Source organism: Polypterus senegalus, chromosome 16, assembly GCF_016835505.1.
Source record: "Polypterus senegalus isolate Bchr_013 chromosome 16, ASM1683550v1, whole genome shotgun sequence".
NCBI lineage: Eukaryota > Metazoa > Chordata > Cladistia > Polypteriformes > Polypteridae > Polypterus > Polypterus senegalus.
In genome coordinates, this window is record NC_053169.1 from 67194781 (window position 1) to 67213854 (window position 19074).

The following is a 19074-nucleotide window of genomic DNA, read 5'->3' on the forward strand; positions in this document are numbered from 1 at the left end:
TCATTCACCAGACCTACGTTCACGTCCGCATGAGCTCCTAAAATCCTCCCCAACTGTCTCTTGACATGCAAAGATGCATCCTTCATGGTGCTTACGACGTAGAATCTTCGCTCCAGAGCGCTGTAGCGGAATCTCATGGTGTTTTCCGGTATTGGAGTATTTGCTGAACCGCCCTCGATGACTTTGGGTTCTTTCGCTAACGCCACAATAAAGGGTATTCTAGGTGTGCGGATAATGAATTTCGGCCAATGCAACTTCCCAGGGGAACTACAGGGATTGGGGAGGCTAATTTGACGGTAAATTCAGCGATGGTATTATTAGGGAAAACATCCCGGGAAGAATTGCTGGGAAGAACGACGTAAAAGCTTTTTCTCTCCATTGTGAAAACCCTGTGAATGAAATATTATTTTTCATTCTTAGTATTTAACTCTTTTAGGGCGGATGTCGACTTTTGTCGACAGGAGGGGTTGAGGGCGGATGTCGACTAAAGTCGACATCCAGGGATAGAGGGCGATAATCAGCTGTTAATGGCGACAAATCTCACTGTCACGTCACAGGCATTCCCTCTGTGCTTGGAGGAATGCTAGGCTCGTTGATTCGGCAACTAATCCTAGTGTGCGCGTAAGTTGTGAAATGTAAACAATGGCAAGATGGCATCGACATGTAACAAGGAAGCGAAGCGAGTGCAGAAAAGAAAACACTCGGCAGACAATGTTTTGCGCATTATCGCAGATTCGGACTCTGATTTTTCAGAATCGGATTTTGACAGTGATCAGGAGATCGAGCAAGAGAGTGAGAAGCCGGCATCAGCTGATCAAACACCAGCCGATGGCGTGCCAGTGGATCTGCTGCCAGTTGAGCGCCTTTGCGCAGCCAATGCATCTACGGCAAGATCGCGTGGGATAAATACACAGACATTGATCCGTTGAGAGCCGATCTGGCTACTGGACTTCACAAGACGGCATGGACTGTTGGACACGACAGATCACCAGCTGCTGTACTTCAGGCTGCTCTCTTCTGATGCTGCTTTTCAGCTACCATCAGACGAGACAAACAGGTAGGCAGAGAAATTTTTTGAATCACGGGCAGCGTTTGCATCTCATTCTCGTTTTTCAAAGTGTAAACCCACAACAAAAGACGAGATGAAGCGTGCGGTGGTATTACAAATAGAGATGGGACAGAACTGCTGATATAACTTCAGGGAGCATTGGTCCAAACGTGCTTTGTCCCCTGGTGGCTTTGGACAGGTTATGTAGCATGGTGATAGTACATGCTGCTGCAAAGTTTTATTCACTTCTGTAATAAACAAAAGCAAATCCCATGGGGTGAGCCAGGCTATAATGCCATGCATAAAGTTCATAAAGTTTCAGAAGATGAAAAGAGGTGACAATACGGTTTTCATGTGGGCAGAAACCTTGGTGGCAGTGGAATGGCACGATGGCAAAAGGGAGACTTGTCTCTCTACAGTACACACTAACAATATATGTGAGAAAGTGCAGCAACAGACAATTGAAAAGTAGGCACCAAAGCAACACGTATTGTAAGCAGTGCAATGTGGCAATGACTGAAATTGGCTGCTTTGAGCAAGATCAGACTTTGCAGGACTTTGCTGTGTAAAATGTATGTGATATGTATGTAAAATCATAGAGTATGCAGGCTCATACAACATGCAAGACAGTAACATTTGTCAAAAGTAAATATTTTTTGTTGATTTGATATGTTAAACAATTGCTTTGTGTTCTTTTTTAAAAAATGTTAGTTTTTGGAAAAATATTCAGCCCTGGGAGATAAGAAAAAAAAAAAATTAGCCCTAAAAGAGTTAATGTCATGCGCGTAGCTTTCAGGGATCCAACTTTTAAACTTTTCGGGCCATCCAAGCCATTTCACCAAAATATGCATTTTTCTACGGATATTTTTTTTCGCCAAAATCTTTTCAATCCTGAAGATGTCCGGCCCTTGAATCTTTTGTAACTCCATGTCATAAAAGGAACCTATAATGTTCTCGCCATCATAATCTTTGAGCTTGTAGACAGGTGGATCCCTAAGGACTAGTTCAGAAACCGTAAATACCTCGTCTGAAAATGTTTGTTCATAGCCCTAGGTAAAACGATTCCGGGCTTTTGACACTCTCACCGTATCTTTGAATTTATATCTTAGACTTCTTTTGGGTTTAGTTAGGCCGTATAAGTTTTTAAAGATTTTCCAAAAATTGCAACAATTCACCTCGGCAGGGGCCATTTTTATGCCTTGGTGATAGCTGAGATTATAAGATTTCACCAAGTCCTGTAGCCCCGGCAGATAGGACCGGGTATTCCCGGAGCTGAAATAACACCACATTTTGATCTTCAGAATTCGATTGAACCTCTCCAGCACCGAAGCCTTTAATTCACTAGCGGCGGTGAAATGTTTTATTCCGTGTTTATTGAGCAGGCTTTGAAATTACCGATTGAGAAACTCTTTACCGCTATCAGTCTGAAGTTTGACGGGAATTCTACCTTCCTCCAAAATTTCTCAAAAAGCCCTGGTTACTTCTTTACCTGTTTTGTTTTTCAGAACCCTGACCCAGGCATATTTAGAAAGAATATCTATACAAGTCAGTAGATACTTGTAGCCTTGGTTATACTCGGCCAGGTTTGTCATATCCGCCAGATCGATCTGCCATTGCCCGTCTATATTGGAAACATACACTTCATTCCTTTTAAAATGGATTCTGGCCAGCTTATGTATCGTGTAGGTGTATTGCCCCGATCACCAGTCGGACTCCTCTTGGTTCCCAATATGGTGCCCCGCATGCAAGAGAGCTCTTTTCAAGGATTCTTTACCCCCTAAGGCCCCTGGGTTCTCCGAGTTATAATATGTTTTTTCCAAGACCTGCTCCATCGCCGGTGATAAAACAGACACTGACAACACTTAACAACTTAGAAAACATTTATTTAGGATTCTGAATTTTTCAGACTGCTGCGGTTTCAGGTTCAGAAAGACCAACCAGTTCTATCATATCATCAAATTCCAGGTCATATTTAGTCCACACATTCATGACCCTCATGATTAAGATTACGCTTACAAAACTCATTTGCCACACGACGGGTTACAGAGTAGGAGTATTCATCCATTTCATAAAATGACTGCATTACAGTGTCATAAATAGAGCTGGTATTTTCAAATTCATCCACTGTCTTTTCAACCACTGTGTCTATTTTGGGAATCGGCAATAGAATATTATAATACCCCAGAACTTTCACCGCCAAACGTTTCAGCCAAGACTTACGGAAAATCTTTAGAATCTTCTGAAAACGACCTTGTCAGTAGGCGACTTCAGGTTCAAAGAGGCAGGTATGCCTAGACTGTCCGAGGTGATTTATATCACAGCCTTGACATTCTTTTTTCTGGTCGTAGTAGACAATAATGTCCAGCAGAGACGTCATTAGCCCTTTAACAAGTTGCAGGGCCTTTTTCCAGGTTTCAGACAGCACACCATCAGGGTAGTCCATATCTGTCTCAGAAAGTCTGATCAACATCGGTTCCTCTGGAACTTGTTTGTTCACCCAAGGTTGTCCTGGAGTTAGGTAAGAGGTTTCTGTCTGATCACCATTAGCGAAGATGGGGTAAGAACTCACCGGTCCTGGAGACTGAAATCCACCGTCGGTCTCAAGGTCTGTAGCCCAGAGAGTGTAATCAGGTCGTACAGTAAAATAATGCGGGTCACATTCTTGGTGGTCCTGAATGCAATCCACCCAGCCCGTGTTATAGAATTGGTGAGATTCAGGCTTTGGAGCCTCAGGCGGGAACCCTGAGGATGTTACGCCGACCTCCGTCATTTCAGAGTCTGTAGCTGTCGAAATGCGGAGAGCTCTAAAAGCTTTAACGAATTCTGAGGTCTGGTCATCCGTCTGGATACAGTGACTAACAGGTTGAGTATTTAGGGTAAAAGGGAGGGGCGTGGCGTAGACTAAGGTTGTTTTTTCCTTATCGTTGCCGCCTGATTCTACCTTTGTTTTGCACAACTTAGTCCGACCCGCATCCGCCGCTTCAGCTTCAAGAAACTCGGGCAACAAACATCTTTTAACCTTGCAGATCTGACGCTTCGCTGGGACCTCGGTCATAGATTCCATTTCCCGGTCAGAGTCTTTAGAAACAGCTTCGCTGTTTTATACCACACTTTCAGAAGGGCTTTCAGCAGGGAGCACACATCCTCTGGAGAGAAGACTGGGAAGTGTGGGGAGGCCGGCCGTCAGGTGCTACCTGACCCGGGGGGGCCGAGGCATGCCCTTCAGGCCGACAGGGTATGGATTGGCACGTGCACGGACTGGTCGAGGACTGACCTTGGGCATGTCTGTGCTTGTTGTGGTAAAGGCTGTAACATGCCTCGGCTTGTTTTTCAGGAGAGGGGGGCTGGAAAGTGGGTGGGGGCAGTGGTGGGCTCAAGGATGGGGCAGACATCCATAAAACTGCCCTTGTCAGTTTCCTGGGGCAAGCAGGTGGGTGTGAGGTGTTGGTGGGTTCATGGAGAGGGCAGACATCCATCAAACTGCCCTTGACAGTTTCCTGGGGCAAGCAGGTGGGTGTTGGCGGGTTCAAGGAGGGGGGTAGACATCCATCAAACAGCTCTTGACAGTTTAACCAATCAGGTGCAGGGGCAGGTTCAAAGCGGAGTCTGGGCGGGGACTGGGTGCCCTTCACCAATCCGCCACCAGGGGGTGGGGGCTAGATCACGTGGAGGGGCGGGGCCGACCACGTGGTGGGGCCGGGGCTTATGGGGCAGGACTTCCGGGATGACGTCATAGGGGTGGGGGTTGAGGTCTTTAATCATTTTGATTGGCAATTTGACAGAAACCCCTTGGCTTATACTACTGACATGCCCCAGTGTGGTGGAAGTGCCGGCTGTATCCCGGAAGCACTCCGGGTGTCCCTGCTCCTCTTCCCCCCAGCATTTTCGGGTGTGGCGGAAGTGCTGAGGTCCAGGGCTCCAAAGGCATAGGGGCGCCCCTTGGTGGTGACCACGGGCCCCTACAGGGTTGAGCTTCAAAGCTCTGTACCCATGGCCCCCAAAGCTGGGGAAGGTGTGAGCCCTCCTCCGGTCCTCCTGGGCATCCCGGCTGGGTTGCCCCCCCTCGCCCCAGCAATCTCCAACAACAGATATCTCAGAGAGTGGAAGAAGTCTTGAAAGAACCCCCACCTGTTAGCGGTAGCAGTTTACACATGAACAAGAGCCAGCGTCTGTTTCATCAGGCGCAGGGAGCACAATCTGTAGAAGACAGGCCACAAAATTCGATAACAAGATCAGGTAGCCAAGAAGTGCCATGGGTGAGCTGTGTCAAACTCTTGTTTGTGTTGGCGCTGTGGAAGAGGTGGCCATTTAATGAGGGACTGTCCAGTAAAAGATGAACAACTGCTGGGAAACACTAGGGGGCCAGTATAGATGGGACAGCGCTGTTCCCTAAAGCCATCCCGAGGAACAATGGGGTTTTGTTACTTAAAGTCACAGCAAAGGAGTTCAATCCGTCTTGTGAGCTGGAATTCTGGGTGGGGCCGATAGGAACAGGGGCAAGCTGCTATGTTGCCTTCCATGTTGAAAATAAGCCCTGGTACGCATTGGTGGATACTGGTTCTACAGTTACACTTGTATGCCCTGACACACTCCCACGGGACTCCAACCATGAGCCCCCTACAACATACTTGATTGAGTACAGTCACTGGGGAGGAAACACCAATGATTGGAAGGTTGAAAGTGAGGATGGAATTGGCTGGTTGGGCCGGAGAGCATGAAGTCTGGGTAGCTGCAGTGGAAGAGCCATGTATTCTGGGGCTGGACTTTTTGCGGAACCTTGGTGCCAGTATCAATTTACAGACAGAAACTCTGCATCTGGATGGGGGTTCTATTCTACCCTTAACCTCTTCCTTGGGATCTTTGGAGAGCTCAGCCATGGCTGCTGCATCAAGCTTGGTCCAGCCTGTCACACCTCAAAACCAATCTACTACCATAAAATTACCACACTTGGATGCCCTTTCTGCTATACAATCACACTTGATGGGGGAGGCACTGGAACCTCCACATTGTCCCATTCAGGCAGACAGCCCTTCATCATACTGCAAAGAAACTGGTGTACCTCAAGTGTCGAAAATTATTCAAGTGATCTGGGAGGCCAATAAGGAGGGGCTTAATTTTGTACAAGGCCAGTGCCTGAAGGCACTCTTAATAAAGTATGAGGATTGTTTTGCTACCAATTCAGTTGATGTTGGACAAACCCATCTAGTCCAGCATGATATTGTCACAGGTGATGTCCCCCCTATACGGCAGACTCCATGCAGAATCCCCTTGGGCCGGCAGGAGGCAGCAAATCAGATCCTGGAAGAGATGAAGAACGCAGGTATTATTGAACCTTCTGAAAGCCCTTGGGCCTCCCCAGTAGTAATGGTAAAAAATAAGATGGCAGCTGGAGGTTCTCTGCTGACTACCGATGGCTAAATAGTGTCACACTTAAGGACTCCTATCCTTTACCCCGGATTGATGAATCTCTTGAACTGGTTGTTGGGTCTGCCTGGTTCTCCTCATTGGACCTTCGCAGAGGGTATTGGCAGGTGGCTCTTAACCCACAGGAACAACTTAAAACTACTTTCTCTACAGGGTGAGGTTTGTGGCAGTTCTGGGTCATGCCCTTTGGACTATGCAATGCCCCTGCGACTTTTGAATGCTTGATGGAACGAGTGCTTGCTGGGATTCCACCTACACAGTGTTTGGTGTACTTGGACGATCTCTTGGTGCATGGGAATACTTTTGATAACAACAACAACATTTATTTATATAGCACATTTTCATACAAAAAAATATAGCTCAAAGTGCTTTACATAATGAAGAACAGAAAAATAAAAGACACAGTAAGAAAATAAAATAAGTCAACATTAATTAACATAGAATAAGAGTAAGGTCCGATGGCCAGGGTGGACAGAAAAAACAAAAAAAAAAAACTCTGCAGGGATTCCAGACCATGAGACAGCCCAGTCCCCTCTGGGCATTCTACCTAACATAAATGAAACAGTCCTCTTTGTATTTAAGGTTCTCACAGAAGGACTTGATTATGATGGTCACTTAGACTTTTGGCTTTTAGTCCATCAATGTTGGAGCATCATGATGCTTTGAGTAGGTGGTGGTGGCACAGGCTGCCACCACAAAGAAACCGGAAAAAAAACCAGAAGAGACGGTAGGGGTCAGTACGGATTTTAGAGCCACCATGAATAGTTATTATAATGAATTGAACATACAGAGTATCAGGATTAAGTTAAAGTGAAGTTATGAGAAGGCCATGTTAAAGCAATTTGTTTTCAGCAGTGTTTTAAAGTGCTCTACTATATTAGCCTGGCGAATTCCTATTGGCAGGCTATTCCAGATTTTAGGTGCATAACAGCAGAAGGCCGCCTCACCACTTCTTTTAAGTTTAGCTTTTAGAATTGTAAGGAGATACTCATTTGAGGATCTAAGATTACGATTTGGAATATAGGGTGTCAGACATTCCGATATATAAGATGGAGCGAGATTATTTAAGGCTTTATAAACCATAAGCAGAATTTTAAAGTCAATTCTGAAAGACACAGGTAACAAGTGTAGTGACATCAAAACTGTAGAAATGTGTTTGGATTTTCTTTTCCTAGTTAGGATTCTAGCAGCTGCATTCTGCACTCGTTACAAATGATTTTTGTCTTTTTTGGGTAGTCCTGAGAGGAGTGCGTTACAGTAATCTAGGCGACTGAAAACAAAAGCGTGAATTAATTTCTCAGCATCTTTCAATGATATAAGAGGTCTAACTTTTGCTATGTTTCTTACTGTAAGTGAAAAAATGCTGTCCTAGTGGTCTGATGAATATGCGTTTTAAAATTTCAGGTTACAGTCAACAGTTACCCCTAAGTTTTTTACTTCCGTCTTAACTTTTATTCCTAATGCATCAAGTTTATTTCTGATAACCTCATTGAATCCATTATTGCCAATCACTAAAATTTCAGTTTTCTCTTTATTTAGCTTGAGAAAATGACTATTCATCCATTCAGAAATACCAGTAAGACATTGTGTTAGTGAATCGAGAGAGTTGGTTTCATCAGGTGCTATTGATAAGTACAGCTGTGTATCATCAGCATAGCTGTGGTAGCTCACGTTGTAACCTGAGATAATCTGACCTAACGGAAGCATATAGATTGAGAAGAGCAGCGGACCCAGGATAGAGCCTTGTGGAACACCATATAGTATATCATGTGTCTTTGAGTTGTGATTACCACAACTAACAAAGAATTTTCTCCCTGCCAGGTAGAATTCAAACCAAATGATGATGCACTTAAAGCCCTAGAGGATGTTCTACGGAGGATACGGAGTTCAAGACTAAAGCTTCACCCACAGAAATGCCACCTGATGTGAAAGAAAATTTTATTTTTGGGTCATGAGATCAGCCATAAAGGTATAGCCACTGAGGAGGAAAAAGTACATGCTGTGAAGCAGTGGCCAGAACCAAATGACCAACATCAAGTTAAAGAATTCCTAGGCTTGGCCTCATATTATCGCAGGTTTATCCCAGGATTCACCACAATTGCAGCACCTCTGCATAATCTCTTGTACACGGATGTGCCCTATCACTGGACAGTGGAATGTAAGGAGGCATTTAGTGGCCTTAAACAAGCCCTCTGCCAGGTTCCTGTTTAGCTCCTCTTGACCTGAAGTTGCCCTTCCTCTTGGACACTGATGCAAGTAATGTGGGCTTAGGGGCAGTACTTTCCCCAGACACATCCTGATGGTGAACGGATGGTGGCCTGTTATAGTCGGGGATTGACTCCTGGCTATAGTTTCTGCAATTCAGCATTTTAAACAACTACTATGTGAGTTTCCATTTGTCATCCACAGGGATCATGCTGCTTTAAAATGGCTACTGACATTCCAAGAACCCGAGGGACAGGATGCCCAATGAATCGAGCAGCGTCAAGCATGCAATTTCTGTGTAGAACATCGAGCTGCACAGCATCACAGCAATGCAGATTCTCTGTCCTGGAAGCAATGTGCAGCAGAGGGTTGTGGTCATTGTGATCGCCAGGAAGCCCAGGACGCTGAAAGAGCAGGTGAGACAGGTCCGGGGTGTCGAGCCTTAAATTTGATAGACATTGTTATAAATTGAGAGGGCTGACAGAAAGAAGATCCAGCCCTACAATTGATTGTTGTAACCACTGGGTGGTTAGAGACCCAGTGTTAACCCAATTGGGCAGAGGTGGCCAGAGAATCCCTGGAAGTGAAGGGCTTGTGGGTGGATAAGTCCCATGCGCTCCTACAGCAGTATCAGGTGGGAGCTCCCATGGAATGGGTAGGTGTTGATGTGTTAGGCCCATTTCCTAGGTCAGAGAAGGGAAACCAGTATGTTTTCTTGTAGCAATGGACTACTTTAAAAAATGGCCAGAAGCTTATGCCCTTCCTTATCAAGAGGATGTGACTGTTGCCCAGGCACTTATTGATGGTTTCTTTAGCCGTTTTGGCATTCCAAATTAACTTCATTCTGATCAGGGGTGCAACTTTGAGTGTCGGGTGTTCCAGCAGATGTGGGGACATGTGTGTATGGATTAGGAGAGAGAAAGAAAGTCTAAAAAGTCAACAGTGTACGAGAAAAACGAGTAAAGACAAAACACAGTGACATTTTACTATTTTATAGGTCTGCCTAGCGACCCTGAACAGCAGGCTAGGGAAGTTTTATTGCTGTTCTGTTCAGATCTTGTTTAATAAACTCAGCATCTTTGGAGCACCACGTTTCCAGCACTTGCTTTGTGTCTCACCCTCCTTGGTCGCTACAATATACAGTATGTACTGTATATATCCAAATATATACAGGTATATATCAATATACATATATATACAGCTCGATCATTTCAATATTACTTTCTTTTTACAAACGTTTAATTTTTGTTTTTCAATTATACTGTACTTTTGTGTGACGGACTGGTGATATGACCAGGGTCGCTTCGTGCCGTAAGATGTCCCAACATAGTATTGATTTAAGGCTTGCTGAAGACCAAAGGCTTCTGTTCGATTTAGAATCAAACCATACACACGAAGCGATTGAGCCCACTGTCAATGAACCAAAAGTGATTCTACAGTTATTGGAGTATCAGCTATTCTCTGGAGAATGACGTCACCGACCCGCTCCTGGGGAAACGCTCATACTGCGCTCGCACTGGACTTTGGTTCTTTTTGTCCTTCCCCAATATCGTAGCCCCTGCGAGGAAACCCCACGGCGGCAGCGGATTTGATTGACGTAGAAAAAGAAAAGGACTCAGATCGGGTTACAAGATGGCGGACCGTTGGTGGAACTAGGAATTATGATTTCGAAGGGATGTTGTTTTTGTTGTAATAGACATCTGTAAACAGCGGCTATTTTTTCTGTTTTTTTAATTTGGGCATTTTGTTATCCTTTCAGAAGTGGAGCTAATTTCACATTCATTTGGCGAAAGGCGGGGTTTCTGTTTAAACTTTTCTTTATTTACTGTGGCAAGCAGTGCAGCGGACCGAATAGTTGTTTGGAACATGCGGCTTGAAAGTGAGCGTTTCGGGTGCTGGTTTACGAAATAAACCTTTCCACAAGGAGTTGGCGATATTCCTGGACTGAACGGAGGCCCGAACCATGTCAGATACGCGGCGGCGTGTTAAAGTCTACACGCTGAACGAAGACCGACAATGGGACGACAGGGGAACCGGTCACGTCTCCTCTACCTATGTAGATCGCCTGAAGGGAATGTCCCTGTTGGTCAGAGCCGAGTCAGATGGTAAATTGTTTATTTTCTTCAAGTAAAAGTGGTGGAAGCGTCAGAGAACTCGCATAATTAATGTTTTGAGGCAATCGCCGTGCCTGGACGAATATCGAGCGTGAAGTGAACACTTGGTTTCAAGAAAAACAGAGTGGGAAGTTTGTAGCACACTGCAGTCCTGTAAATGACTAGTAACCAAACAGCTTAAAACTTTTTTTGTTAGATTGTGAGACCTACATGTTTTCGTTAACAAGTGTATAACTGTTGTAATCAAAATGAAAACGTTGGATTGTTTTGTGTCTACATTTAGCTTATTTTTTATTTGACACTAAAAATGCTCATATTCACCTTGTTTGAAAGCAAAAGAATGTCATTTAATATATTGAGAAAGGCAACCTTAACCGTTAAAGACATGTCATGACGTTCGAACAGCCCCGTTTAAATTGTAGCATCGGTTTTCAAGTTATAAATATAGTATATGGCCCAAGCCTGTTGCTTCTTGACACTCAGATTGGATGTTTGCTTTGGTGGAGGCCAGGTGTGTTCGAAAGGTCCACGAATTACGTTATTAACGTTCGTTTGATGTTTTGCTGAAATTTACTTTTTTCTTAACACGGGGCAGTTGAAATAATAAAAGAGAGGCCAGTTATTAAACCCCAATCTCTTGTTTTGTTCCAGGTTCAGTTCTTCTGGAGTCAAAGATAAGCCCCAACACGGCATATCAGAAACAACAGGTAAGGCGTGCTTAGTTTGAAGAAAACCAAACATTTTTAAATAGTGTTGGGAAATGGGGCCCCATTTTATCTGATCTAGGGTAAATAATCACAAGGCATTATCTTTGTACCCTATTGTGCCATTATTGTGTTGTGACCGTCTTATTTTTTTTTATCTGTACCAACTAGTTAATGTTCACAGTTTATTAACGTCAGAAGATGGCATTGTTATAGGGTGTTTGGTTTTCAAAAAAGCATTCAACACATGCCTTTTAGATGAACCTTTAATTAAAAAAAACAAAACAAAAAAAAACTAATGTCAAGTTCAACTTCTTACTAAGCTTTTAAATTACTTGAATGCTTGCTGTCTCCCATACTTAATGGTAACACTTTAAATAACATTAAAGCCGTGATTTACTTTATTTTTTATTTAATTTTTACCATTTCAAAATTATCAGCATCCAAGAGATAAATGAAGTTACATTCACGTAGAAGACCTTATTTGTTTGCAAAAAATGGACAGATTTAATAAAGCACTTTGAAACCTAAAGAAACAAATGTTTTCCACTTACTCCAATACCTAAACCCATTTCAGCTTTTCCTACTCTCATGAAATATAAAAAAACCTCATCAGCTGCAGTTACAGAATCCTCTTTTACTTAGTATCACAAAAGAGCCATCAAGCTCTCTGTTACGCTTTGTAGAGTGAATATACATTTATGCACTTTGTGCAAGGACACATATATACCAGCATTTCACCCAGGACTGAAACATGGGTATTTCTATTTAACTTGTCTGAATACTTGCACTTTAATTCATTTTGATTACATCTTGCCTGAAGAAGGTGCCTGAGTTGCCTTGAAAGCTTGCATATTGTAAACTTTTAAATTAGCCAATAAAAGCTGTTATTTCACTTGACTTTTCAATACTTTAGTTCATAAATATTACTTGGGAATGCTTTGAAGTCATTTTTGCCCTGGCTCCTTCTGACTCGCCAGTAAAAGAAAGCCCCCACATATGATATGCAGTTAGACTTGTCTTGATGTCTAGTTATGCAAGATGTGGAGTTACTATTTTTTGCCATGTAGACCCGGATAAACAATTGTTCTGTCTAATTTAGGATCTATTTCATGTTGCGAATTATGCCTTTATAATAAAAAGTAAACCACTAGGGGTCTTCAGAAAAAGAATAGGGCAGTTGTTGAAGTTGTGCATGCCAGATTATCCAACCCCAGTGGTTGAACCCCTGATGGCATACGAGGCGTCAAAATTACACAAGACTTTGAAAACCAGGAATTGGGGAAAATGGGAATGTGGATTGTTTTGTTATTTCAAGGTTGCTGATCACAAATATGGTTATTTTTGATATTTTATTCTTTACCGGTCATCTTTGTCCTCCAAGAGCCTAGAATGTTAAAATGACATTTCAAACATAAGTAGGTTGAGTGTTTTAGACAATTTCAAGGTCATTGATTATGAATATGATGTTGTTTTTAACCTTTTACTAGCCCTCTATGGACCTTTTTTTTAAAAAAGACAAATTATGTTACAATAGAGAACATGTAGATTTCAAATATTTAAACTGAACTACTCTTTTTTTTAATATTTCAAATATCTGATACAATTATTCTTATGGGCTTGAAGTAAACCATTACATTTCTGTTGAACACCCCAAATTAGGGCAGCTTAAACTACTTCAGGCTTTTTGTACTTAACAGTTGGTGTTTAATTGTAATGCAGTTCTTTCCTGTCCTTATAGCGGTCCTCTGAACCAAACTGCCATTCATGCAAATTCCTCCAAAATTTCCTATCAATGTCTGCCATACAGTACGCACATTACTAGGTTATAGGTTACGCAAGTTCAAAACTTCTAATAGTTGCCCTACTAGGAAGTGTAAAATTCAGTGGTCTCAGTAAATGGATTGATGCTAAGTGCCCCTCTACAGCAAGTTTTAGCAATGTGTACGTAAAGAGAGTAATTGAACAATTGTGCAAAGTGCACCTTGTGAGAAGGAGGGACCTACAGAGAAGAATTAAAGCAGAGGAAAAACAACATACAACGCACGTTAAGTATAGAAACCAGATGTCAATGTGAAGTCATCGTCAAATCTCTCACATTTTAGGCTTTTTTTTGTAAATCCTAACCAAATGCATGTTTTTTAGGTCCCAAAAAGAGGACGTGCAGGAGAAAGAAGACATAGGATATCCTTAGCTTATTAATTGTAGTAATAAGATTATATTTAAGAAGAAAATAAAACAGTAGTTGACGCATTCCAACTATTAATCAGCTTGTTACGTAGCTTTTTCTGTTATGAGTCTAGAATCTGTGCATTTTATTTTATGACTAAGACAAGGCAAATGTCTGTTTAATTGTGATGCCTAGAGTTTTTTTTTTTTTTTCCTCTGTTGGATAGCTTAACTTTTTTTCTTACTGTTAACTGTATTGTCTATTTTTAATGTCTTGGCTGTTTAATATCAACATCACTCCCTGACAAATGTATAAAAGCTTAGTAAGTGCATGTTTGAAAAATCATTTTAATGGTCTTATTTGGGTAATGCATCATGTAGAAGTTTTGTTGCGTGGCAGTAGAATTTTCAAACCATTTTCAAATAGATTGCAATGACTATATATATATATATATATATACACTTAATAAACTTTTTCTTTTTTTTTTAAATAGTTAACTCATCATGCACTGACTATAATACCATTGAAATAAAAGCATGAGAAAGCTAAAAGCACAAACAGTGGGCATGGAGGGTTACTTTAAAGTTGGCGTTAAGGTGAAATCCGAGCAAAATGTGAGAAGCTGTAGTTATGCTTGACTGGATAAGTAAATACATCTAAGTTATCAACCAGTTATACAACTCTTAAATTATAAGTGAGCCGATTCCTTGAACTGCTCGTCCTGATGTGTACATGCATGTCACAGAAATGGCAGTGTGCCATATTCGGATTTATAGCAAACGGTTTAAGGTACTTTTATTTTATTTTAGGCCTTATAGCAGGATCCTCAGTAATTAGGATCTTGTCACTGAGGTGAACAAATCATTAAATCCACATTAACAAATGATATGCTCAAAATCCTGTCCCCGAAACCATTTTGCCATATTAACCTCATTCATGCCAGCCTTGTATGTGAAAGGTAAAGGAGATCAGGTTTTGTGAAGCAGGCAGTGAAAAATAGTTTTCTCTTTTATAATTTGGCAAGATTATATAAGATTTGTTAAACACAGAAAATGTATCATGTACTTCTTGTTTTTCATAATGTATACCATCGTGAGAACAGCACTCCTTGGTATCTTGCTGTGCTGAAGGCAGAAGATGATATTGTTAAAGTTAAATGAGGTTATGTTTTCATAAATTTGGATTAAGTAATGTAAATTCTGATGATTTCATTTTGGAATGTGGAATTAAATAGGACATTTCATCTGTATTTTTGGGTAGCAGTTAGGGATGCTTCGGTCGATCGGCCACCAGTCTAAATCTGTAAATTTTCACTTAAAATGACTTGATTGGTAAATTGACCAATCACAAAATCCAATCTTTTCATCCTCTGCTTTTCTAAGCTTTGCTGCAATTTAGTTGCTGTCTTTATGTGAAGTATTCCGGTAGTTGAGTTTTTTTTTGCAAAGTTCCTGCAGTGTAAACAAAGAGCAGTCAAGGCTTGTTTCATCAGAGAGCTTACCCTTTATGTAAAAGAAAGTGGAGTAATAAACTGAAAAAACTGATTTGAAGAAGTCATCTGTTCTTTTAAACAAATGGCGAGAAAAGCTATTTTAATGAATTCATACCTTTTTATTTTGTTGTTTAAATTAAAACTGACACCATTTTAGTTTGGACAGCAAGATTGTTTTAAGTTCAGCAACTTGCATTTTTAATTGGAAAAAGAAAAATAAGAATTTGGAACTGCTGCTAAGTAAAGAATAGAAATGTTAGCTTTTCAGCAAAATGCATCTTTTGCTTATAAACCTAGTCTTGTCTTCTTGATAAACATATTATAAACATTTGATATATTTGCGGCTTTTTTAAAGACTTGTACTATGTTTATTACTTATTTTTATGTGTCACTAGCAGAATACCCGCGCTTCGCAGCGGAGAAGTAGTGTGTTAAAGAAGTTATGAAAAAGAAAAGGAAAAATTAAAAAAATAATGTAACTTGATTGTTAACGTAATTGTTTTGTCATTGATATGAGTGTTGTTGTCATATATATATATATAGCATTAGCAAAATACCTGCGCTTGGCAGCGGAGAAGTAAAAAGAAGGAAACATTTTAATAATAACGTAACATGATTGACAATGTAATTGCATTGTCATGAGTGTTGCTGGCATATATATAATATATATATACACATACACAACTATAGACATATACATAGACACACACACATATATACATACATATATACATACATATACATACACACACATATATACAAACATATATATATACATACATACATATCTACATATATACATACACACACACACACACACACAACTATCGTATATGTTCAAGTTCTATTTAAATTTTAAATAGAAGGATTTTTTATTTAGTTGACAGAATATTATTCCGGAATAAATCAACTCAAACCTTAAATAACTATATAACTATAATATTTTGCTCTCCATAAAAATATCCTGTCTAAATTATACAAGTTAGAAATAAAGTAAACGTTAAAAGAACAAACATTCAAATTTCTTTACTCTTATGTAATTTTATATAAAAAATAAACTTAAATTTTAAATATCCCAAAAGATTTTGCTCTCTATAAAAATATACCCTGTCAAAATTATACAAATTCAAATATGAACATGGTGCATAACAAAACCTGGAAATATAAATAAAATTTGTTCTTTTCAGCAATAACAAATCAAATCATTCAGTTGTCTTTGCTCATATGTCATTTTATCAGAGCTGGAAGCCTGGCATCTTTTTTTGGCTATAAGTTAATGTTTGGTGTGAGGTTCTGTGTTGTGGAGATTCTCAGGATGGACTGCAGGTGCTCATCAGTGAGGCGACTCCTGTGTGCTGTTTTGTTAGTCTTCATGACTGAGAAAAGCTTCTCACACAGATATGTGGTACCAAACATGCACAAGGTTGCATGTAGACGGAGCTGGAGCATTTGTGCGGGAATGGAGTGAATAAACTGTGCGGGCCCTGCAGTATTGCACTTTGCCTTCAGTGTGCCACTACACTGCAGCTCAATCACCTCCATCTGAATCTGCACATGTGCAGTTTCCACATCGACAGCAAATGGGTTGCGAAACAACTCAAAATTCTTTTTTTGTTCTTCAAAGTCACCAAAGCGCTGTGCGAACTCAGTGTGCAGTGCGCTCAGTTTATCAGCAAAGTGCGTATTTGGGAACACCGTAGTGCCAACTTGGTTCGACATTACTTGGCAACAGGGAAAGTGGAGCAAGTTGCACTGGTGCATTTGTGTCTCCCATAAAAGTAGCTTCACTTGAAATCACTTTGTGATTTTGCACGGGTAAAACATCTGCTGAAGTGTCAGATTCTTCTTTAACTCTTCTGCTTTCTGTATCTTGTGCATTGCATTCAGGTCTTTCAGGTTATCTTGATGTTTTGTCTCATAGTGCCGTCTTAGATTAAATTCTGTAATTACAGCCACATTAGCTCCACAAATGAGACACACGGGTTTACCGGCAATGTCAGTAAACATATACTCAGCCTCCCATCGGTTTTTAAAGGCTCTATGTTCAGAATCACCATTTCTCTTCAGCATCGTGTGGGCTAGCTTCGCAATAACTTGCAGCATCATAAGCAAGACTTGATTGACGCGGTAAGTGTTCGGCAAGGCATTTGAAGCGCTGCATTATGGGATCTGTAGTTTATTGTATTACCAGCGCTTCATATCTCCGGGCCATTAATAACAATAATATATAAAATGATCTCGCGGGCCGGATATAATTACGCTGGGCCGGATGTGGCCTGCGGGCCTTGAGTTTGACACATATGGACTAAATAGAACTTGAAAAGATATATTTTTTCAAATGTGATCGCGCCATTCAGATGGAGTTGACGCGCACTACAGTACATCGAGCCCGCGTGCTATTGTGGTTATTGCTGCGTGCCTCAATAAGTCATCCTCCCCTCGCTCTTACTTTTTTACCGTTCATCTAATGAATACACGGAGTATGGCTTTACCAAAACAATCATTGATCGCGAATAAAGTATCCATTATTCATAAAGTTTCAATTGGTGATCTGTCTTTCTGCGTTAAGCGCATATTTTTTCATACGTCTCAAATAGGGTTGCCACCTGTCCTTTAAAATACGGAATCGTCCCGTATTTGAGAATGAAATTGCGCGTCCCGTTTTGAATCAATATTGGGCCTGTGATCACTGTGGTCTTGGCCCCCAAGGGATGTGGCCCGCGCTGCAGTATGCGTCCCTTATTTTTTTGTATTAAAAGTGGTAACCCTAGTCTCAAACCAAGGGGATGCGAGGCTAAAATGTATCGGGAAGCGTGCGTACATACTCGGTGCTTCCCCTTTCGGGAATCGAACCTCGGAAGCCGGTGCTATATTGCGCCATGGCGTGTGGTTTGCCTATTTGAGCGTAGCAATATAATTCAGTTTTTGTTCAGCACTCTTTGGAACTGTTGCTTTTTGTCTGCGCACTGTGTCAGTTCACGTGAGCCGCTGAATATGGTTTTATATGTCACTCGCTCCCTTCTAATTGTTTCGCTGCCTTCTTAATTATATAATGTATGTTTTCTTCAGCGGTTTTTGGAGCTCTTCCTGGTTTTCTACGTACTGCGTGATTACGTGGGAGGTGTGATGATGTCACACGAAAGTCCGCCCCCCACGACTTTTGAGCTTAACTCCATTACATTAAATGGAGAAAAATAGCTTCTAGTTATGACCATTACGCGTAGAATTTCGAAATGAAACCTGCCCAACTTTTGTAAGTAAGCTGCCAAATTTCAGCCTTCTAACTACACGGGAAATTGGAGAATTGTCAGTCAGTCAGTCAGTCAGTCAGTCAGTCAGTCAGTCAGTCAGTCAGTCAGGGCTTTGCCTTTTATTAGTATAGATACAGTAAGAAACAAGTACTGCGTAATTGAAATGGTAATCCATATTTTATAATTGCACCTCAGGAATTACAAATGTCTAGATGATACACTGAAGAAAAAAATTCTGACATGAGCATCATTAGGCTTTGCACCATAGGAAACGTTACCAGAACTATTTTATGACATTTCATTAATTATTTACCGGTCTGATGTTGATCTTTCTGATCATAAAATAGGTCATTACAATAGGAATTGACAAGAAGAATTCAGTTATTTGCAGAACTGTGGTGTTTACTGTAATTCTCGATTTATTATCAAAAATTAATTTGAGGGTTACTCTAGAGCAGAGGTCTCCCAACTCCAGTCCTGGAGAGCTGCTGTGGCTGCCGGTTTTCATTCTAACCCTTTTCTTAATTAGTGTCCAGATTTTGCTGCTAATTAACTCTTTGCCTTAATTTTAGTTGATGCACATCTTAAGACCCAGGCCCCTTAATTTCATTTTTACTTAATTAGCAACCAAACAATATCAAGACACAAAATGAACCAACACATAAG

The 19074-nt window shown here is 41.1% G+C and overlaps 1 protein-coding gene across 2 annotated transcripts in view; it reads left to right on the plus strand.

The window, feature by feature from the left end:
• Window positions 1-10270: 10270 nt before the first annotated feature.
• Window positions 10271-19074, plus strand: part of LOC120516911 (serine/threonine-protein phosphatase 4 regulatory subunit 3B) — a 164351-nt gene continuing 155547 nt past the window's right edge. For both annotated transcript variants that reach the window (XM_039738923.1, XM_039738924.1), the window contains exons 1-2: window positions 10271-10782; window positions 11443-11498. In XM_039738923.1, the coding sequence (XP_039594857.1) occupies window positions 10641-10782; window positions 11443-11498 (198 nt within the window). In that variant the 5' untranslated portion in view covers window positions 10271-10640. The remainder of the gene's footprint in view (window positions 10783-11442; window positions 11499-19074) is intronic.